The sequence below is a fragment of the Phallusia mammillata genome, chromosome 2 (assembly GCF_965637545.1).
Source record: "Phallusia mammillata chromosome 2, kaPhaMamm4.hap1.1, whole genome shotgun sequence".
NCBI lineage: Eukaryota > Metazoa > Chordata > Ascidiacea > Phlebobranchia > Ascidiidae > Phallusia > Phallusia mammillata.
The window spans coordinates 1314267-1337980 of NC_137253.1; the positions used below are offsets into that span (position 1 = coordinate 1314267).

Below are 23714 nucleotides of genomic sequence, written 5' to 3' on the forward strand. Positions count from 1 at the left end.
AGTGCACCAGCCAGACCTCAGGTAGATTGTTTAAACAACATAAAACCACAAAAAAATAGAAAAGATGTTCTGTTTAATGTAGAATGGCAATGAGCAAACAACAGAATTGAATGAATGGCAGAAATTATTCTTCGCCAATCAAACAAAAAACTTTGAAGCAATGCGGAATGGACGGAGATACCATCCGGATGTACTCCGATGGTGTATAGAGTTGTACTGCCGTTCACCTGCGGCATATGAACATGTCAAAAATAGTGAAGTTTTGGTTTTACCCTCAGCCACTACAATAAAAAGCTACAGGTAAAGAAAGAATACAATTTAAAAAAAAAATCTATTAATTGATTTCTAAGTTTAATTTTAGGAATCAGATTTCACCACAGCCAGGTTTGAATATCCAAGCCATGAGACATGTGGAGAAAGTTATGGCTAATTATAGAGCTCTACCAGGCTATATTACTATGGATGAAATGAAAAGTAATTTGAAACAATGTTAACAAAATAGAGCTAAAAATATTACTGTTGTTTCATCTTTTAAGTTCGTGAAAATTTAGTTATCTCTGAGGGGAAGCTGGTTGGATTTGTAGATTGGGGTGTACCAGACGAAACAAAATTGGCAACACATATTCTTGGTAATATAAATAACTTGTTTAAACTGCAACACTTTATGAACTTAATGCATTTTGGCAGTTTTTTATGTTCGCACTATTAAACGAGAAATTTCCTATCCAATTGCGTGGTTTCCAACAAATTCAACACCAGCAGCTGAGCTGGCACTTATGTTCTGGAAGGTTTTGTTTCAATTGGAAAAACATGGTGTTGAAATTTATGCGCTTGTGGCAGATGGTAACTCTATCAACAGAAAATGCTTTTTGCTGCTAAGTGGTTTAAAAACTATACCACTTGATAAACCTTTTGTTGCTCCGAACCCATTTTTGCTGAATCGGTCAATATTTTTGTGCTCTGACCCTTCACATCTGTTGAAAGTAAGGTTGACTTCAATATGTTACATTTCAAACAATTAACAAAGGCATTTGTTTACAGACTGCCAGAAACTCTTTATTTGCATCCAAACCAGTAGGCACCAGATACATGAATATGGGCACGGGAGATGGTGATATTCTGTGGAGCCATATTTTAGAACTTTACAAGGAAGAACAAAAAAGTTCCATTCTGGGCCGAACTAAACTGTCAAAAGCTCATGTTGCATTGAATCCCTTTAGTAAAGTATGGAATTCTAACATCGTAGACTAGAAGTTAAAATCAACAGTGACCTGTACTAGATGCACTGACAAAACAAATTGGCTGTAGCATAAGAATAAGCTATCTGCAGGGGTTTAGATTTTGTTTGTGTAATTTAAAGTAGTTTTCATGCACTTTTATTATAAATCAAACAAGAATGGCTCTTTCCTTCAGACAAGAGGATGTATTATGTCATGTGCATCATCCTGTGCTGACCCAAATTGCTGTTTTTGGCTCTCTTCATATCGGCTACACTATTTTGTATTTTCAAAGTTGGTTGTAGTTATATCTTATTTTGCTTGTATGGTGCAGAAATCAGAGTAGATAAATTTGTAGCAACATACAGTTTTATTGCAATGAAGCTTTATAAAGGCACAGATTGTCACTACACTTACTGCATAGCACAAACAAATAGTGAGATTTTCATGTGTTCATCTTGCTCAATACAATGAAAAGTTACATAAAGTAAAATACAGCAATTCTAATCAGGACAATGTGATGCTACCAATGCAGTACTTGTTTTTTAAAAAATGGCCATTTTTGTTGGCACTACAACATGCATATATTAGAGAACATATTGCAAACAAACCATTAATTGCAGCCCACATTGTACTGCAACATAACAAATACAATAGCGGCAACCAGGGTTTGTAGAACTTCTTTTACATTGTACACACTATGCAGTTTTTTATCACTTGTAGTTATTGCTTCCTATTTGCACAGATGAAAGTAGGCCTCGCAACAGACACATTAAGTTGGAAAGTTGGAAAGTGTTTGGAGTCCATGCCAGGCGCCCTGGGCACATCCAAGTTTGTGCTTCTATTTGCAGATTATGTTTTGTGACACTGTTTTTATGACTTTATTTTAAAGCTTTCAATTTAATTAGATGGTTTGATGTGATGAATTGCTCCGTCAAATGTCCAATTCGACATGCAAGTGACCCACGGATATCTTTTTTGCAAAAGTTTGTTGATACATTACAGTCGTGGAAGGTAGTATAGTAGCAGTTCTTGTTTAACCTTATTTGGCTGCTCCAGTTTTCTCATCAGCCACTAAAAAACCTTTAGAGCTTGGTGGAGGAAAAGCATGCTGGAGAGCATAAGCCAGACTTGGACAACTAGATAATTCTAGTTGTCCAGTTGGGCAAATTAGAGCAAAATGGCGGTAATTCTAATTCTAATCTAATTTAGAATTATCGGTTAAGCTCTAATTCTAATTCTAATCTAATTCACAGTTTTCCCAAAATCGCTAGTTTGTCCAACGGCACTTTTAGTCATGTGATCCGAGCATGTATTTTGTAACCGAAGCGCACAAAACCATGCAATTAACAAGACCAAACTACATCACTGAAACACGTTTTTTATTGAAATTTGGCACTCAGCTCCGTTTAAACACGTTTCAAATGCACCGAATCGTATTGTCTAAAATGTACAAATCTACAAGTTCAAATTTGAAACAAACTAAAGTTGGTTGGCTTAAATCTAATTCTAGTTTGAATTCTAGTTTAATTTCTAGATTTTGAGAAAATTCTGATTCTAATTCTAATCTAGTTTGCAAAAAAGGAGATGCTCTAATTTTAATTCTAATCTAATTTGAAAAACCGAAAAAAAATCTAGTAGTCCAAGTCTGGCATATGCGCTTACTTGCAGCACCAACACTAACTGGACTAATTTTCACCACAAATAATTACATAGAAATGTCCAGGCAATTACTTCAAAGAGATGACATTCAATATGTTTGCTTTCATACGTTTACACAGGACAACTTGGAGGCTTTTTTTGGAAACTTGGTATGCTACTCTGTTGAAACTCTCTGAAAAACAGTAACAGTGTTTAGATTGGCATATTAAATACATGGTTAAAAATTACAGAGGCAACTTGGGCGAAGATCACAGAATCCAGATGTATTTCAAGTTTCTTATGGAATACAACACATGACCCAACGTAAAATAATAAAACACATAAAGGGTGGAAACACAACATACGGAAGAAAAAATGCGTGGACTTCAGTTTCTGAGGAGCCACTTGAAAAAAAAGTCGATCATCAAAATAGTCTGGCAAAGTACAGCTATTTTTTCTTTAATTCACCTCTAAAGGCCCGTTTACACTGTGCTTAGCGGCGCCTAACCTAACCTAACCTTGCGACCCCTTCCGTTTACACTACGATTTTCGGCGCGTACCTAAGTGTACTAAATAACATACCCGACGTCATTTTTAGCTCACAGCAACTATCGATGACCATAATTCATCACATAAATTCATTGTTACCTATTTTAGATTCGAAAAAGATTTTTATGAATCTAAATTAAATGATATTTTGTTAGTGAACATGATTTTGCATCTCGGTAATCATACAGAATTGTTTACAATAGATTTATGGCATGTTTATCTCATTTTCATGTTTTTATAGCGTGTAGTCCCCTGTACTGGGTAGAATGTACATTTTAAATGCACTTAATTACAATATTTGAACACAAAAAACACAACATACAATCATAACAATGTAATAAATAATTAAATTTGAGGCAAATAGCGCACCATCATTTATTTTCGGCAAATTAACCTACTTTTTTAAATTACAAACCGTTTTCGCAGGTTCAAGCAGCTTGATACGCAGAAAAACGCTCGGTAGGCGATCGCTCGCTCATTTCTACGAGACTTGAGGAGACGGGGCTGTAACAATTTAGTGACAGGGTGTCACTTGCAGCCTGTCACTGACAGGCTGTTCTAGATTTGTGACAGGGTGTCCCTGATTTGTGACAGGTGTCCCTGATTTGTGACAGGTGTCCCTGATTTGTGACAGGTGTCCCTGATTTGTGACAGGGTGTCCCTGATTTGTGACAGGTGTCCCAGATTTTGGGTAGAGCGACTAACACCACCACGCTTTCACAAGGTGCTGAATTTAAATTTTTTATTTAGCGGCTATAAATGGGTTGGGTTGGGAAATAAGTTTTTCAAATTTTTACATTAGTAACTAATTTATTGGGTTAGTTTTATTGAATTTTAAGTGCTAATACCTTACCCTGACCCTAATAGCCCTAACCGTGAGCATTTTTGGAGATATAACCAATCGACTTTTGGTTGTGATTCTCGTTATTTCATTGGACATTGTTGCTGTTTCTTAAACAATAATACTTACAAATGTCAATGCTAACTGCCGTTTCCTAAACAAGAATACTTACAAAAGTCAAAAAATATCTTGCAAGTAAGCAATTACGCCTTCCGCTTATGTCTTGCTATTTATTCTTGGTGACATTCAAAATCAGGGACACCCAAAATTAGGGACACCCAAATCCGCAGCGACTTTAGTGACAGCCTGTCCTTGATTTGGTGACATACAACGGGTGTCCGTGACACCTGTCCCAAACGTGACAGGTGTCCCAAAAATGTCACAACCCCTGTTGTTGGACTTGAGCGCCCGAAATCAGTCAAGCGCGAAACCAGACAGAAAAAATGAAACAAACAAACTTACGCAGGTTTGAGCGAGCGCGATACGCACAGTGTAAACGGGCCTTTAGACCCTTAGATTGTATATTTGCTCCTGTGTACATTTTTTCAAACAACTTTTTGGCAAATGCATGCGACAACACTTTAACAAAAAGGATCACAACATAAGATAACATTTTGCAGATATTGGAAGGATCTTCATCTGACATGTCAGATATTAAAACTTTGAAGTTTTCGAAGTGAACACCAGACATTATCGCTTGACCAACATGATTGAAGTTAATGTTTGTTAACTTGCTGTTTGTTTGCTTTGATATCTTTAAATATATATGCTGCAAAAAGAACAAAAAAATCATCTGAAGGATATTTTAAAGAGCCAGAAGCTTTTTTCCATTATTTTAATTAAAGAGCCATGTGGAGATGAATTACACATGCACTCAAGCGCTTCTGCCATCTCTGGAAACTTCACTGTTGTTTTTCTGATTAAATAGCCTCCAATATACTCTAAAGTGTCATTTTCAAATGCCTTTATTTGGCCATAAGAAGGCACTCTAGGCACTTCTTTCTTAAAGATAATTTGTTGTAGAATGGTCAACAAGCACTCTGCAGCCACTGGATTGGAAACATCTTCTAAAAAATACTTTTGTGCATCGTTGCACAGCAAAGGAAATTTTGCAACGATTTCCTCTTCCTTTTTATTCTTTGAAAACGTTTCCAACAAATCTATTACAAGATCATTTCCACAAGGATTCAAACTTAAAGATAGGGCGTCCGCGATTGTAGTTAATTTTTCGTGGCGGCTGGTGGGTAACGAATGTGCTTCAAACTTATGACTTGTCGATTGTTCAGGCATGTCATCGTCCATATTTTCAAATAAAAGATCTCGAATAACCTCCTCTGGCAAATTTAACTGATTCTCCATAGATTATAATGCCTAATTTACAATAGATTCAAACAAATCCTCTATTTTTAGCGAAGTTACTGTACAGTTTAATGTCGGCCCGGTAAGTTTAATAAAGTGTCATTCAAGCGTGACGACGGAAAACGTCATAAAAGAACAAACACTAGCTGACCTTCCTCTTTATAGGGTTCTTTGGTTCGACTCCCTGATTTAAACCCAACTCATTCCATTAACCAATTCCGTGGTTTTAACGTTTCCCTCATCCGATATTTGTAATAAAACTTGCAGGTAAAGCACTCGTGAAAAATTGTTTCTTTGCAGGAATTACAGCGTCTGACTCAAATACAGACAATTCAAACCGAACAATGGCAAAATGTCGTGGAATTGTTGGTGTTTACAGGTAAAACTTTATGCTTAAAGCTTAAACACTCCTTTAAAGAGGTTGGTTGATTCGATGGTGATGTATTGTGATGTCATAAACAAAATGCATACAACATGCATTGCCGTTGCGAATATACTTCAAATTAATGCGTTTTTTCTCAAATAGGGAAATAAATAAATCGAATTTTAACCAAACTGGAGAACCCAACAATTTGTGTTTTCAGCCAGCTAAAGGAGGAAGTTGCAAAACCTACTGCGATCCATCCAGAAATTGTGTGATGTATTTTACAACACTTCGTTATGAAAAACACATTAAAAAATAAGTTTTAAACGATGCCTATGTATTATTGTACTGTATTTATTAACACATTTTGTGAAGAATTTCGATGCAAACAAGCAAGTCAATCTGTGTTTGTGACAAAAATTTCCATAATTAGGTTTGCTTACATTATATCAGAAATTGTTAAAAACGAACAAGTTGCCCATTTAAACCAGGATAATCATCACACAGGGGTTGCTCATCTTAAATGCTTAATGGTTAGAAATTCCAGGTCCATGATCTTTCCCGGGATCTAAAATATAAATGTTTGCTTCGATCATTTGGTGATTTATTACCACGTCTTGGTGCTTGGTTATCACTTGGTGTATCTTAAAATCACTTCAAAATATTTACATGGCTTAGTACATATTATCATAAATAGTACTGTAGTAACAGGCATTTAAATCAACAAAGATATACCTCAAGCGATATATGGTGCACCAAGTTATCCTGTATATTTTAAATGCACCCATCTTTCCTTTTGGTTTATCATCCAGTTTATTTTTGTGCATAACAGTGGTTGGAAGCTCTGTGTCCTCAGCAATAAAAACAAACGGAATTAGATGAGGCTTCATAAAAAGTGGAAAAGTTTTTATTTTAACAAGTGAGAAAAGTTTCCAGAAGCAATTTGATAAAACCAAGTTTGTTGTGCTTATGCTTGTGACATAAAAAAAACATTATTTATTTTCTTAATTCCTTTTTCTAACTTGAATGACAATAGTATTTTTGTTAGTAATTTGTGTGGAAGTATTGGCTGGTTATTTTATCTTCCAGGAATATTATTAACAGTTCGAATCAACATAAACTTATCACAATGACCGTCTGTTCTTTTGCATTCTACTTGTAAAGTGACTAAAACAATCGCATGCATTCACAAGATTTTAATTTCAAATTTACTTTTGCAGGGTCCATATAGAAATTGGTGATAAATATGATTATATCCGAGCTTCTGACAATTATCGAGAGTTGCAGTTTACTTGTGGAAACTTGTTGGTTTGAAAATGTACAGATGGTTGTGTTTGGTCGGTGCAGCTTTACAAGGTTTGTTGTTTTTAAATATTTAACTCATAAAATTTGTCTAAACTAGTTTCAAAACATTTGTTCCTCAATAAACTTAGTTTTTTGTGACTTACACCTTATTTATGTTTCAGATATTGTTAAGTTTTTTTTTAATTTGTTAAACCTAAACTTTCTTGCCAATAAACTCCGCATTTATGACTAATTCTTTGTTTTTCAGATTTTATGGGAAAACTGAAGTTCTGTGACAAATATGCTGAAAATTTTGTGAAAACGAGAAATTTTGAAATTTCATCAACATTTTAAGCAGTGGGTTTTATTTTTTTTATTTGTACAAATAATAGTCACCAAAATACAGAGATTGTGCACAAAAACAATTAAAAAAATAAAAATAAAGTTTATTCACAGCGAAAAATGTGAATTTGTTTCACAATAATTTCGTCACTGACAAAACTTTTTGTTTTGCAGCAAACTTAATCACTTGTTCAACTTTGCTTTGCATATTTGCAAATTCTTCTCACTTCTTGCAATTTTTTCTCCTCGTTGTTTTTCAGTCAAATTCTCCGCTGTTTTGTGAGCTTCGATTGCTTTTGTGAAATATTCGATTGCTTCTTTGAATCGTGAAGTTTTACCGCAAACAGCACCAAGATGGTTCAACAAGTCACCGTAGATTTGATACTTTGAACTTTCATTCCCGAACTTTGTTTCCATAAGTTCAAGTCCAAGTTTTATTGTTGCTTCCTCTGAAACCAAATCCCCGATAAAATATTGACTCAGTTCAATGTAACCCAAACACCAAACCTCATTTTCACATCGAATTTCTTCGTTTATTTGAAGGTCGCGGATTTGCTGAACCATGTCACACATCAGTGGGATCACGTGATTGCGCACGATTTCTCTGTTTCTTGATTTCGAAAATAAATTAGAATTTTCCATCAAAAGTTTGATTGTTTCTACAATTTCCTGCGCACAATCCGCTACACTTCTCGCTACAGCGGGGTCGGGATTTTTCTTCACATAGAAATCTGCGGCAATGCTAAATAACAAAATGGCTTCCAAATATTTTCCTTCATTTCGACGTTTTGTGGCTTCGACTTTCAAGTCTCTTGCAGTGACCACTGGTTGACTTTCGAATGACCTTGAAAGTTGCTGTTTTGTCGTTTTTGCTTCGTCATACTTTTTTGTTATTAATAAGTCAATATATTTTTGTACGAGTTGATTGAAGTCGTCACCTTCATCTAAAAACAAATCAAAGCATTGTTTTAATAAAAATAATGAAGTTTCAAATAAAAAAATTGAAAAACACCAAACAAATGTTGGTAAATTCCGACAGATGACGTAAAGAGCAAAATTATTAGATTTGGTGTCAAACAGGGGTAGGGTTAATAAGAGGCTGAAGTTAATTTTCAATCAGTTTTTTACAAGGTCTTATCCCAAATCAAACAGCTTTAATTAACTGTCAGAATTTTAACAGTTATTTATTCAAAATAAATCATTATTATTATTATGTTCTGGTATTTTTGTTTTCTAAAATTAAATTACAAAAACTTGATGTTATTGTTGTCGAAGAAAGATTTTGATGCGTAACAATGCTATTATTGTTATAGTTAAAAAGAACAATTTGTCGTTTTCAGGTTCACTGCATCTTATGTAATAATTACCACATTAGTCCTACTAAATAAGTGAACTAATTTAAAGTGCGTCCCTGCCTTTACACCAGGCAGTCAAAATGTTTGTGATATGTGTTCAGGTAGGATTGAAAGAGCTACTAACACAGGAACTCACATCACAAGCAGGCCAGTTAATTTCCGAAACGTGGCGCAACGGAGCATTGGCGTTTGTTATGGCAATAATTGCTGGCTTAGAAATTCAGCACTGGAACTCCTGTGTTAGTTGCTCTACCGGTTCGATTCGGGTTCAATATTTATTGTTTTTTAGGTATTATGGTTTTTTAAAACTTCATCATTTTACGGGTTTATTTCCTGTGTCAAAACATGCAACCTTATACCGGTAAACACATGAACTGGCTGTTGTTGGGAAACATACAACCACTAAATTACTGCATATCGCAGCAGAGTAGCAAAACCACCTTAAGATTTAACGGTCGTGGTGTAACGAACGGAATAACTATATAGGGCAAGAAATTGTTTGGTTGTCCATGGAAATGCGTTTATGCTTAAAACAAGAATCTTTCTCTAAAGCATATAATGTAACGCTTCACACACTTGGAACTGATAAAGAAATCACAAGGCCGATTGGGCTAAAAATTGAAACAAAAAACAATAAGCATTATGTCTAACAATTTAAATGAAGTCGTCTAACTTATTGCGCTGTTGGCAAAATGTGCTAAAACGAGACAACCTGGCGAAAATCCTCCAAAATGAAGAAAAGTGGAATTGCAAGTTAAAAATAAGTTCGGGCCGTCGCTACGTTATAACTAATATTGTTTTTGGCCCGCTCCATACCTCGCTCTAATGAAATGCCCGGAATGTGACAAACCCTTATTTGAATAACCAACTTTAAAATCATAACAAACAATTTATAATCGCACTACGCAAGACGTGTAAGTTGACCTGCATCAACCTCTCAAACATAAAGAAGCAATTGAATAACAGTAATATTTTCCAAATCGTTTTTAGTGTATAGACTGTTGAAATCGTTTTTAGATTTGTTCTTTTGTTTTGTTTTGTTTTTAATTTCCGCAGTCGTGTGACGTCAACTGCTTCTGGCGATTTCCCAAAGCGCTTAAACACGGGTGTATAATTAATCCAGTTCAATACTACATGTGCAATACGAGATGACAGGGCGGGTAGCTGATCAGAGGCGCAAAACTCTTGATACGAAGTCGGGGCGATAGAAAGGGTCGGACATGCATGACTGGTGGCACGTGGTTTACATCAACTGGACCATACGGTTGCCATGACACTCTCCCAAAACAAAATGACGACTTGCATAGCATTGCGCTTAAAGCTCGGGTGGCAACGGTCGCCAACGGCAGTGTTGAAAAAAAAATATGATTCTAAAGGCAGCATTTAAAAGATGGTAAAAACCATAAAGCTGATTGTTGGCTGTCCTTCAGCGTTTATTGCATTTAAATATTGTAGCTTAAACGTTGGAGAAATTTTAAAGTTGGTTTCAAAGCATTTTTTGTGGAACTTTTATATAAATGGTGATTATGAACCAAGCGTTTCTCATTTGCAAAAGGTACATGATAATTACGATTGCACACTGAGGACAAGTGTAAAAACTTTTGTGAATGACGTCTGAACCTGATTTTTAGTTAAAAACAGCAAACTAAAAAGTTTTGATGAAAATGCCAGAAATGTCGACCAAATAGGCACGAATCATATTTCAGTTTTAATTGGCAGCAGTTTTCTTAAATCGCCATGTGGTGTATTGCAGATAAATTTGCTACATATTAAAACTTAAAAAACATCCTTCGCGTTCACTGCCTGGTGGTGGGGTTGTCACACATTTAATGGAGTGATTTTACAACTAAAGAATTTTAAGATATTTCTTTAAAACACAAAAAATACCTGTTGTTTTACTGAAAATTGGATTTTTTCCCGTTTCGAATCCAAACAGCTTTAGAAGGCTTCGTTCAGCTTTGCGCAAAGTTGAGGTCTCACCTATATGACAAAAGATGTATGATAAGATTTTCACGTGTTCCTTTTCTGATTGGTTTACCTGAAGGTTGCTGTGGTGATGTGCTGGAATGGGGAATTTCTTTGACCAGGGTTCTTGCAGGTCTTGTTTCAGCTAAACACAAAAAAAACTTGAAAACGTTTTTGTTCTACTCTGGAAACTTTTCTTACCAAGGTGCTGCGATCTGCTACTGGTGGGAATTTCACCTTGTTGAGAAGGAGATGATACTTGCTCTTGAGCGCCCCCTGTTGGTTCACGCGGGTGTTGCTGTGGTGATTTGCTGGAATGGAAACTTTCCTCTGTAGATTCGGTGGAGCGTTGAACTTCGGTACTTGAAGGATTACTGTAATCTAAACACAAAAATGACCGTAGAATGCGCTTAAAACACGGTTGTGTTTATATTCCACTAGTTGGCGCAAACACAGTCGATCAGGTTTTCGATGTATTTACCCGGGTGCTGAGTTTGGGGGGTTTCCCTTGAAACATCCACAGTTGATGTTTTTGGTTGTGTGATTTCTATGGATAACTTTGTTTTGTCTATTTGCAAATTCCTCTCACTTCTTGCAATTACTTCTCCTCGTTGTTCCTCAGTTAAATCCTCCGCTGTTTTGTAAACTTCGATTGCTTTTGTGTAATATTCGACTGCTTCTTTGAATCGTAAAGTTTCACCGCAAACAAAACCAAGATTGTTCAACAAGTGACCGTAGATTCGATACTTTGAACTTTCATCCACGAACTTTGTTTCCATAAGTTCAAGTCCAAGTTTTGTTGTTGTTTCACTCGACGCCCAATCCCCGATGTAATATTGACTCTGTCCAATGTGATGCAAACACCAAACCTCCTGATAACAACGAATTTCTTCGTTTATTTGAAGGTCGCGGATTTGCTGAATCATGTCACACATCAGTGGGATCCCGTGGTGGCGCACGATTTCTCTGTTTTTTAACTTCGTAAACAAATCAGAATTTTTCATCAAAAGTTTGATTGTTTTTTGAATTTCCTGCGCACAAACCGCTACACTTCCCGCTACAGCGGAGTCGGGATTTTTCTTCACACAGAAATCTGCGGCAATGCTAAATAACAAAATGGCTTCCAAATATTTTCCTTCATTTCGACATTTTGTGGCTTCGGCTTTCAAGTCTTCTGCAATGACCACTGGTTGACTTTCGAATGACCTTGAAAGTTGTTGTTTTGTCTTTTTTGCTTCGTCATACTTTTTTGTTTTTAATAAATCAACATATTTTTGTACGAGTTGATTGAAGTCGTCACCTTCATCTAAAAACAAATCAAAGCGTTGTTTTAATAAAAATAGTGAAGTTTCAAATAAAAAAATTGAAAAACACCAAACAAATGTTGGTAAATTCCGATAGGTGGCGTAAAGAGCGAAATTATTAGATTAGGTGTCAAACAGGGGTAGGGTTAATAAGAGGCTGAAGTTAATTTTTAATCAGTTTTTTACAAGGTCTTATCCCAAACCAAACAGCTTTAATTAACTGTCAGAATTTTAACAGTTATTTATTTAAGATAAATCATTATTATTATGATGTTCTGGTATTTTTGTTTTCTAAAATTAAATTACAAAAACTTGATGTTATTGTTGTCGAAGAAAGATTTTGATGCGTCACAATGCTATTATTGTTATAGTTAAAAAGAACAATTTGACGTTTTCAGGTTCACTGCATCTTATGTAATAATTACCACATTAGTCCTACCATTTACGATACATGTATTTGATCTAAATAAGTGAACTAATTTAAAGTGCGTCCCTATCTTTATACCAGGGAGTCAAAATGTTTGTGATATGTGTTCAGGTAGGATTGAAAGAGCTACTAACACAGGAACTCACATCACAGACCAGTTAATTTCCGACACGTGGCGCAACGGAGCATTGGCGTTTGTTAGGGCAATAGTTGCTGGCTTAGAAATTTAGCACGCGAACTCCTGTGTTAGTTGCTCTACCAGTTCGATTCGGGTTCAATATTTATTGTTTTTTAGGTTTTATGGTTTTTAAAAACTTATCATTTTACGGGTTTATTTCCTGTGTAAAAACATGCAACCTTATACCGGTAAACACATGAACTGGCTGTTGTTGGAAAACATACAACCACTAAATTACTGCATATCGCAGCAGAGTAGCAAAACCAACTTAAGATTTAACGGTCGTGGTGTAACGAACGGAATAACTATATAGGGCAAGAAATTGTTTGGTTGTCCATGGAAATGCGTTCATGCTTAAAACAAGGATATTTCTCTAAAGCATATAATGTAACGCTTCACACACACTTGGAACTGATAAAGAAATCACAAGGCCGATTGGGCTAAAAATTGAAACAAAAAACAACTAGCAAAGTGGCTTTCTGATATACTTCCATTTTATATATTCTATACGACATTTACCAACTTACTACACTATACACAATTTATCTATATGTATGATTGTTTTTGCAAGCAAAAACGAATGGGTTCCCACACGCGTGTTTATGCGGATTTACAGTAAACCTATGTTGCGGTTATTTTTAGATTTTGTAGATAAAAGCATTAACTTAACTTTAAAAGTTTTTGTCCATATTCTTTTTGCATCATTATTGACATATAGTTACAAAAAAACGGTGAAAAAAGAACGGGAAAAATACTTTCAATTTAATCTCTTGCTTTAACCTTGATATTGTCGTTCAAGTTCAGTATTTAAACACAAATTTTCCTAGAAAGCCTTAACTGTTATATTAGACACTATATAAAAAAGTCGTTTGCTACAAAGGTATACATAACACCTTGTTTTCCACTTAACTTTGTTTCGCAAAAACGACCGTTTAATGACCTTTTTACACTGTTTTTAACAGCATGCAGTCCTCAGTGTTCAACAATACCGTTTAGCCTAATTTATACATGACTTAAGTACTGATTCTTGAATTGATTTGTCAAAAAAAGAAGAAGAGTTATGACAAAAAATTCGTAACTGTGTTGTAATGCCTACAAGTTGACCGTTAGTGACCCGTGGTTATGCGACGGCCAAGCTGACAAAGAGAATTTAAAGAACATTTATCGCGGCGTTTTAAAAAGTTAAGTTTATTTTTTCATATTTATGTTGATCAACGATGTTTTGCCCGACATAAACGAAACCGAAGTACGTTTTTTGAGATTAAATTACGTCTTAGGTGTAAAACCTTCGCCAAAACTGAAAATGCGCGTAGTAACTCAATAAACAACACAGCATTGCTGCACACAAAAACAGCTGATTTCTAATCACCCAAACGACTGTCTCGTAAAACACGTCTGTCCGGACGTCAAGCTGAGCACTCCCGCTCTGCGACCTTAATCGTAAACCAGTGAATTCCTCCCTTGGGACTTATATCTGACTGATAGCGTACGCATATTATGGGTTGTAAAGGTAACTGGCAAAATTTTAAATACTAAACGAATAGCCTGCTTAAACAATTGTTAAAATCTTCAAATATTTCTGCACCATAGGGCTTCTGCTTTAGCAAGTATAGCCGATTTAACAATTTCACGTTTTGGGGGGCTGTGGGTGAACCGAGGGATCAAACGGGGTCAAAATTCACATGGACCATCTTTAGACCAATATCTGTAATGTGTGTAAATTTAAAAAAGTTTGAACTATTCTTTCTTGACCAAAACGTGGGAACAAATCCGCGCTAAAAATTTCACGTTTTTGGGGGCTGTGGGTGAACCGAGGGATCAAACGGGGTCAAAATTCACATGGACCATCTTTAGACCAATATCTGTAATGTGTGTAAATTTAAAAAAGTTTGAACCATTCTTTCTTGACCAAAACGTGGGAACAAATCCGCGTTAGACGGAAAAAAAGAAAAAAAAATACCCACAAAAACAATATGTATCCCCTTCAGGGAAGGGGACCCATAATAAGCATTATGTCTAACAATTTAAATAAAGTCGTCTAACTTATTGCGCTGTTGGCAAAATGTGCTAAAACGAGACAACCTGGCGAAAATCCTCTAAAATGAAGAAAAGTGGAATTGCAAGCTAAAAATAAGTTCGGGCTGTCGCTACTTTATAACTAATATTGTTTTTGGTCCGTTGCATGCAAATGTTGCCTAACCCCGCTCTAATGAAATTCCCGGAATGTGACAAACCCTTATTCGAATAACCAATTTAAAATCATAACAAACAATTTATAATCGCACTACGCAAGACGTGTAAGTTGACCTGCATCAACCTCTCAAACATAAAGAAGCAATTGAATAACAGTAATATTTTCCAAATCGTTTTTAGTGTATAGACTGTTGAAATCGTTTTTAGATTTGTTCTTTTGTTTCGTTTTGTTTTTAATTTCCGCAGTCGTGTGACGTCAACTGCTTCTGGCGATTTCCCAAAGCGCTTAAATACGGGTGTATAATTAATCCAGTTCAATACTACATGTGCAATACGAGATGACAGGGCGGGTAGCTGATCAGAGGCGCAAAACTCTTGATACGAAGTCGGGGCGATAGAAAGGGTCGGACATGCATGACTGGTGGCACGTGGTTTGCATCAACTGGACCATACGGTTGCCATGACACTCTCCCAAAACAAAATGACGACTTGCATAGCATTGCGCTTAAAGCTCGGGTGGCAACGGTCGCCAACGGCAGTGTTGAAAAAAAATATGATTCTAAAGGCAGCATATAAAAGACGGTAAAAAACATAAAGCTGATTGTTGGCTGTTGGCTGTCCTTCAGCGTTTATTGCATTTAAATATTTTAAATACGTTGGAGAAATTTTAAGGTTGGTTTCAAAGCATTTTTTTTGTGGAATTTTTATATAAATGATGATTATGAACCAAGCGTTTCTCATTTGCAAAAGGTACATGATAATTACGATTGCACACTGAGGACAAGTGTAAAAACTTTTGTGAATGACGTCTGAACCTGATTTTTAGTTAAAAACAGCAAACTAAAAAGTTTTGATGAAAATGCCAGAAATGTCGACCAAATAGGCACGAATCATATTTCAGTTTTAATTGGCAGCAGTTTTCTTAAATCGCCATGTGGTGTATTGCAGATAAATTTGCTACATATTAAAACTTAAAAAACATCCTTCGCGTTCACTGCCTGGTGGTGGGGTTGTCACACATTTAATGGAGTGATTTTACAACTAAAGAATTTTAAGATATTTCTTTAAAACACAAAAAATACCTGTTGTTTTACTGAAAATTGGATTTTTTCCCGTTTCGAATCCAAACAGCTTTAGAAGGCTTCGTTCAGCTTTGCGCAAAGTTGAGGTCTCACCTATATGACAAAAGATGTATGATAAGATTTTCACGTGTTCCTTTTCTGATTGGTTTACCTGAAGGTTGCTGTGGTGATGTGCTGGAATGGGGAATTTCTTTGACCAGGGTTCTTGCAGGTCTTGTTTCATCTAAACACAAAAAAAACTTGAAAACGTTTTTGTTCTACTCTGGAAACTTTTCTTACCAAGGTGCTGCGATCTGCTACTGGTGGGAATTTTCCCTTGTTGAAAAGAAGAAGATGATACTTGCTCTTGAGCGCCCCCTGTTGGTTCACGCGCGTGTTGCTGTGGTGATTTGCTGGAATGGGAACTTTCCTCTGTAGATTCGGTGGAGCGTTGAACTCCGGTACTTGCAGGATTGCTGGAATCTAAACACAAAGGTGACTTTAAAATGCGCGTAAAGCATGTTAGTGTTTATATTGCACTAGTTGGCGCAAACACAGTCGATCAGGTTTTCGATTTATTTACCCGGGTGCTGACATTCTAAGTCAGACACTCGTAGAGTGCGCATCTAAATGGAGAAGGCGAGTGAGAGTTATGCACAGGCGACGGTGAAGAGCGCGGGGAGTGCGCTAAGAAGGCCAAACTGTTTAAGTTTCAAAGCTGATAGAATGCTTAAACGTGATTATTTATGAAAATTATTAAAGGAGATAGATTTTCCAATCAAAAAAGTTCTGGGAATTGCGGAAATGAAAGGAACGCAGGTCGATGTGACCTGCACAACTAGACAGAACGTCTTGGAACTGCAAAACAAGCTCGCTGAAGTAGAGTATATAAAAAGTATTCGACTTTACGAAAGTGACATTATCAATGTTGGTATTGGATGGGTTCCTATTCCCTTTAATAATGAAGTAATTGCTGAGGCACTGAGTCAACGGTAAGGGGAAGTTAAAAAATGACCCACAGGAAGGACAAGGAAGGACTACTTTCAGGTATGCGTATAGCATCCATGAATAAATCAGATATATCAGTAAACCCAATCCCGAGCTATATCACAATTCATGGCTACGAGTTCTACGTAACCTATCATGGACAACAATTTACGTGTAAATATTGTGGCGAGGCAGGACACAAACAAGTCAATTGTCCTAAACGGAAAAATGATTACCCACAACTGCAAAACAAAACTAATGCACAGAGAAGAAATCACGGAAGAGAGACGAATGAAACTGGGTCAAACCTTATCAGGGCCAGTTCACCTGCGCCACTCGCGCGCGTGGAGGCCGATCCTGATAAGACCTTCCCATGCGTTGGATTACAGGCGGGGAAAGATAAACAACACAACCACGAAAACTACACCAGCACCGAAGCTCCGACTACCACAGGGCATCTCTCCCCGAGGTCTGAAGATAATAACCCGAACCTTCAGAAAACCAATCTTAAAAAGAGATTTAGAACAAGTCCAGAAATCTTGCCTAACAGCAAGTCGCAAAGTTTATGCGAAACACCGATTTCACTCATATGTCCTGAATGTCATACCGAGAGTTTCTTGGCCCCAGATTCAACGCATTTCTTTTGTTACAAATGCAAGAATGACTTCAGTATTGTAAAGGCTTGTTGCGACGAAGAAACATCTATATTGGTACCGATGAAGGAAAAAAACAATTAACTGTCCAAAATGTCAATCGATCATGCGATGGATGCCCTGCTGCAAGAAGTTTCAACCGGATTTTACCACGGAGGGAAATCTATTCGAATGCATACAATGCGAAAGGTATTCTATTGCATGTGTGTGTAAAACTATCAATCCTGTCCCACATCTTACAATGAGCAAAGAGTGCTCTAATTAACTGTGTAAATATAAATTGATTCATTGTAGTTGTGGGAAAAAATCGGCTGAATGCATCGAACCGAGCAAACCATATAGATGCTCAAGCGGGTTCGAATATGAATGGGACATGGACCTAGGGGTGGAACGATTATAAGAGCTAGACTGTTGTGATTTTAATTCTTGATTTTTTTTCTAATGTCTATCACTGTCGCTTCTTTTAACGTTGCTGGAATCCGTGACCCACCTAAACGAAAAGCAATCTTTAAGTTTATTAGAGATAAAAAATATCATGTCACCCTAATACAGGAAACTCATTGTTCTCATAAAGATGAAAAACTTTGGCAGATGGAATGGGATGGAGAAATCGTTTGGGTACACGGTACAAATCGTAGCAAGGGTGTGGCCATATTATTTTCCAAAAACCTAACATATTCAGTGATTGAACAGGCAGCTGATCCGAACGGGAGGTTTTTGATTATTTCGGTTAAAATCGGAAATAGAAATTTAACGATAGCAAATATTTACGGACCGAACAACGACAATCCGGACTTTTTTAACATTTTTTTTACTCGTCTAATATCAGCTGCTGACGACGACATGATTGTAGGAGGGGACTTTAATGTTATCTTAAATTCAACTTTGGACAAAAATCGTTTGCCCCCGCATGCAAACTAAAATTCGCAAACCACTGTGCAGGCATATATGAGTACTCTTGAGTTATATGATGCATTTAGACATCGACATGGCGATTCGAGAAAGTACTCGAGGATTCAAACCAATCCAATGGTGGCGACCCGTATTGACTTCTTTTTTACCTCAAAATCGTTATTAACCAATGTTACGAGCGCTAATATTGTTACAGGTATTATGTCTGATCACAAAATTGTGACCATGACTTTAAATGTGGCGACTAATGTACACGGCAAAGGCTACTAGAAGCTCAACACGCGTCTGTTAGATAATAAATAATACATTGAACTAATGAAAAAAACGATAAAGGATTACATAATAACCAACCCGGCAAATCACGTGAATCCCCACGTTAGATGGGATGCCCTTAAAGCGGTACTTCGCGGCGTCTCGATTGAATTCAGTGCGAGACTTAAAAAAGAAAACACTGCTCATCAGAATGAACTGGAGCAAAATATAGAAGCGCTCGAGGACAAAATTTGTCGAACCAACGGTGCTTCTCTTGACCCAAACGCTCCAGTAAAATTAACACAATTAAAAAGTAGTTTGGATGTACTCGTGGAAAACAAAACAAAAGGGGCGATAATCAGAAGTAGAACTCTTTGGGCCGAAAAAGGCGAAAAAAACACGAAATATTTTCTTAATTTAGAAAAACGCCATGTTGTAAAAAAATCGATTAACCGTCTAAAAAACGGTGACCAAGTATATACAGACCAAAAGTCGATATTAACAGAGCTTTCGCGATTTTATGAAGACCTATACAAAAGACGCGACCCTAAATGTCCGCAGTCACAAATCGACTCTTATTTGGCAAACCTGAACCTCCCCAAATTAAACGCGTACGAGACCGAAACAAGCGAAGACCCCCATCTCCAAAGATGAGATTAAGTTTGCCATTAACACAATGCCTAAAAATAAATCACCCGGCCTCGACGGATTACCGGCCGAGTTTTATCAATGCTTCTGCCCAGATATTACATCTATATTTTGTGAAGCTTGGGACTATACTGAGGAAATTGGTCATTTTAGCCAGAGTCAGGCTCAAGGGGTTTTGACCCTTATACCTAAACCTCACAAAGACCCCTTATTAACGACTAATTATCGACCCATTTCGTTATTAAACACTGACTACAAAATTATGTCTAAAGTGATAAACAATAGAATCAGAAAACATATAAAGCACTTGATTAAACCAGATCAAAACGGCTTTATGAAGGGTAGGTACATAGGCGATAATCTCCGCGTCTTGTTTGACATTATAGATTCCTGCGATTTTTATGAAGTTTGTTTGACATTATAGATTCCTGCGATTTAAAATGTCCGGATGTAAACTTAACATGGGAAAATCCCTTGCTTTTTTTATAGGTCCAAAGCGACTATCCGAAGAAAAACCTTACGCTGATAAAGGATTAGCTTGGCCAAACACGTCGTTTCGAAAAAAAAAAAAAAAAATTACCCGGGTGCTGAGGTTTGGGGGTTTCCCTTGAAACATCCACAGTTGATGCTTTCGGTTGTGTGATTTCTATGGATAACCATGCTTTGCATATTTTCAAATTCTTCTCACTTCTTGCAATCTCTTCTCCTCGTTGTTCCTCAGTTAAATCCTCCACTGTTTTGTAAACTTCGATTGATTTTGTGTAACATTCGATTGCTTCTTTGATTCGTGAAGTTTCACCGCAAACAAAACCAAGATTGCTCAACAAGTGACCGTAGATTTGATACTTTGAACTTTCATTCCCGAACTTTGTTTTCATAAGTTCAAGTCCAAGTTTTATTGTTGTTTCACTCGATGCCAAATCCCCGATGTTAAGTTGACTCACTTCAATGTAATGCAAACACCAAACCTCATTTTCACATCGAATTTCTTTGTTTATTTGAAGGTCGCGGATTTGCTGAATTATTTCATGCATCAGTGGGATCACGTGATCGCGCACGATTTCTCTGTTTTTCGACTTCGAAAATAAATCAGAATTTTTCATCAAAAGTTCGATTGTTTCTACAATTGCCTGCGCACAATCCGCTACACTTATCGCTACAGCGGAGTCGGGATTTTTCTTCACATAGAAATCTGCGGCAATGCTGAAGAACAAAATGGCTTCCAAATATTTTCCTTCATTTCGACATTTTGTGGCTTCGGTTTTCAAGTCTTCTGCAATGACCACTGGTTGACTTTCGAATGACCTTGAAAGTTGTTGTTTTGTCGTTTTTGCTTCGTCATACTTTTTTGTTTTTAATAAATCAACATATTTTTGTACGAGTTGATTGAAGTCGTCACCTTCATCTAAAAACAAATCAAAGCGTTGTTTTAATAAAAATAGTGAAGTTTTAAATTAAAAAATTGAAAAACACCAAACAAACGTTGGTAAATTCCGATAGGTGGCGAAAAGAGCTAAATTATTAGATTAGGTGTCAAACAGGGGTAGGGTTAATAAGAAGCTGAAGTTAATTTTCAATCAGTTTTTTACAAGGTCTTATCCCAAATCAAACAGCTTTAATTAACTGTCAGAATTTTAACAGTTATTTATTTAAGATAAATCATTATTATTATGATGTTCTGGTATTTTTGTTTTCTAAAATTAAATTACAAAAACTTGATGTTATTGTTGTCGAAGAAAGATTTTGATGCGTCACAATGCTATTATTATTATACTTAAAAAGAACAATTTGACGTTTTCAGGTTCACTGCATCTTATGTAATAATTACCACATAAGGCCTACCATTTACGATACATGTATTTGATCTAAAAAGGTGAACTAATTTTTAGTGCGTCCCTGTATTTACACCAGGGAGTCAAAATGTTTGTGATATGTGTTCAGGTAGGATTGAAAGAGCTACTAACACAGGAACTCACATCACAGACCAGTTAATTTCCGACACGTGGCGCAACGGAGCATTGGCGTTTGTTATGGCAATAATTGCAGGCTTAGAAATTTAGCACGCGAGTTCCTGTGTTAGTTGCTCTACTAGTTCGATTCGGGTTCAATATTTATTGTTTTTTAGGTAATATGATTTTTAAAAACTTCATCATTTTACGGGTTTATTTCCTGTGTAAAAACATGCAACCTTATACCGGTAAACACATGAACTGGCTGTTGTTGGAAAACATACAACCACTAAATTACTGCATATCGCAGCAGAGTAGCAAAACAACCTTAAGATTTAACGGTCGTGGTGCAACGAATATAGGGCAAGAAATTGTTTGGTTGTCCATGGAAATGCGTTTATGCTTAAAACAAGGATATTTCTCTAAAGCATATAATGTAACGCTTCACACACACTTGGAACTGATAAAGAAATCACAAGGCCGATTGGGCTAAAAATTGAAACAAAAAACAATAAGCATTATGTCTAACAATTTAAATAAAGTCGTCTAACTTATTGCGCTGTTGGCAAAATGTGCTAAAACGAGACAACCTGGCGAAAATCCTCCAAAATGAAGAAAAGTGGAATTGCAAGCTAAAAATAAGTTCGGGCCGTCGCAACTTTATAACTAATATTGTTTTTGGTCCACTGCAGGCAAAGTGTTGCCTAACCTCGCTCTAATGAAATGCCTGGAATGTGACAAACCCTTATTTGAATAACCAACCTTAAAATCATAACAAACAATTTATAATCGCACTACGCAAGACGTGTAAGTTGACCTGCAGTAACCTCTCAAACATACAAAAGCAATTGAATAACAGTGATATTTTACAAACCGCTTTTAGATTCTTTTGTTTCGTTTTGTTTTTAATATCCGCAGTCTTGTGACGTCAACTGCTTCTGGCGATTTCCCAAAGCGCTTAAACACGCGTGTGTAATTAATCCAGTTCAATACTACATGTGCAATACCAGATGACAGGGCGGGTAGCTGATCAGAGGCGCAAAAATCTTGATACGAAGTCGGGGCGATAGAAAGGGGCGGACATGCATGACTGGTGGCACGTGGTTTGCATCAACTTGACCTTACGGTTGCCATGACACTCTCCCAAAACAAAATGACGACTTGCATAGCATTGCGCTTAAAGCTCGGGTGGCAACGGTCGCCAACGGCAGTGTTGAAAAAAAATATGATCCTAAAGGCAGAATTTAAAAGATGGTAAAAACCATAAAGCTGATTGTTGGCTGTCCTTCAGCGTTTATTGCATTTAAATATTGTAGCTTAAACGTTGGAGAAATTTTAAGGTTGGTTTCAAAGCATTTTTTTGTGGAATTTTTATATAAATGGTGATTATGAACCAAGCGTTTCTCATTTGCAAAAAGGTACATGATAATTACGATTGCACACTAAAAAGGTACATGATAATTACGATTGAGGACAAGTGTAAAAACTTTTGTGAATGACGTCTGAACCTGATTTTTAGTTAAAAACAGCAAACTAAAAAGTTTTGATAAAAATGCCAGAAATGTCGACCAAATAGGCACGAATCATGTTTCAGTTTTAATTGGCAGCAGTTTTCTTAAATCGCCATGTGGTGTATTGCAGATAAATTTGCTACATATTAAAACTTAAAAACATCCTTCGCGTTCACTGCGTGGTGGTGGGGTTGTCACACATTAAATGGAGTGATTTTACAACTAAAGAATTTTAAGATATTTCTTTAAAACACAAAAAATACCTGTTGTTTTACTGAAAATTGGATTTTTTCCCGTTTCGAATCCAAACAGCTTTAGAAGGCTTCGCTCAGCTTTGCGCAAAGTTGAGGTCTCACCTATATAACAAAAGTATATGTATGATAGGATTTTCGCGTGTTCATTTGTGATTGGTTTACCTGCAGGTTGCTGTGGTGATGTGCTGGAATGGGGAATTTCTTTGACCAGGGTTCTTGCAGGTCTTGTTTGACCTAAACACAAAAAAAACTTGAAAACGTTTTTGTTCTACTCTGGAAACTTTTCTTACCAAGGTGCTGCGATCTGCTACTGGTGGGAATTTTCCCTTGTTGAGAAGGAGATGATACTTGCTTTTGAGCGCCGCCTGTTGGTTCACGCGCGTGTTGCTGTGGTGATTTGCTGGAATGGGAACTTTTCTCTGTAGATTCGGTGGAGCGTTGGACTCCGGTACTTGCATTATTGCTGCA

At 36.6% G+C, this 23714-nt stretch overlaps 3 protein-coding genes and 2 pseudogenes across 3 annotated transcripts; 2 read left to right on the top strand and 3 right to left on the bottom strand.

Annotated features, from left to right (window-relative positions):
- Positions 1-1962: 1962 nt before the first annotated feature.
- On the top strand, positions 1963-3355 carry LOC145215586 (uncharacterized). Its single transcript, XM_080084301.1, has 4 exons — positions 1963-2078; positions 2474-2529; positions 2856-3028; positions 3110-3355. The coding sequence occupies exons 1-4, from the start codon at positions 1963-1965 to the stop codon at positions 3353-3355; spliced, it is 591 nt and encodes a 196-aa protein (XP_079940427.1).
- A 1033-nt stretch (positions 3356-4388) lies between these two features.
- LOC145215594 (uncharacterized) lies at positions 4389-5607 on the bottom strand (annotated as a pseudogene).
- A 2050-nt stretch (positions 5608-7657) lies between these two features.
- Positions 7658-16328, bottom strand: LOC145215595 (uncharacterized; the record flags this gene model as incomplete). Its single annotated transcript, XM_080084309.1, has 7 exons — positions 7658-8541; positions 10840-10932; positions 10991-11062; positions 11119-11298; positions 11399-12223; positions 16102-16194; positions 16253-16328. Coding segments are annotated over 7 exons (2100 nt in total), but the record flags the coding sequence as incomplete, so codon positions are not given.
- Positions 16329-16836: 508 nt separating this feature from the next.
- On the top strand, positions 16837-18120 carry LOC145215382 (uncharacterized; annotated as a pseudogene).
- Positions 18121-19784: 1664 nt separating this feature from the next.
- On the bottom strand, positions 19785-23704 carry LOC145215383 (uncharacterized). The gene is made up of 5 exons (XM_080084078.1): positions 23599-23704; positions 23409-23480; positions 23256-23348; positions 20113-20937; positions 19785-19798 (listed from the first exon to the last, which is right to left on the bottom strand). The coding sequence occupies exons 1-5, from the start codon at positions 23702-23704 to the stop codon at positions 19785-19787; spliced, it is 1110 nt and encodes a 369-aa protein (XP_079940204.1).
- Between the last annotated feature and the right edge of the window lie 10 nt (positions 23705-23714).

Coding starts and splice junctions, on each gene's coding strand:
- LOC145215586 (XM_080084301.1), top strand. CDS start 1,963: ATGAAAGTAGGCCTCGCAACAGACACATTAAGTTGGAAAGTTGGAAAG. Junction 2,079..2,473: donor CTATTTGCAGATTATGTTTT/GTGACACTGTTT, acceptor TCTAATTCACAG/TTTTCCCAAAATCGCTAGTT. Junction 2,530..2,855: donor TAGTCATGTGATCCGAGCAT/GTATTTTGTAAC, acceptor AAAAAAATCTAG/TAGTCCAAGTCTGGCATATG.
- LOC145215383 (XM_080084078.1), bottom strand. CDS start 23,704: ATGCAAGTACCGGAGTCCAACGCTCCACCGAATCTACAGAGAAAAGTT. Junction 23,481..23,598: donor CCAACAGGCGGCGCTCAAAA/GCAAGTATCATC, acceptor TTTTGTGTTTAG/GTCAAACAAGACCTGCAAGA. Junction 23,349..23,408: donor ATCACCACAGCAACCTGCAG/GTAAACCAATCA, acceptor TTTGTTATATAG/GTGAGACCTCAACTTTGCGC.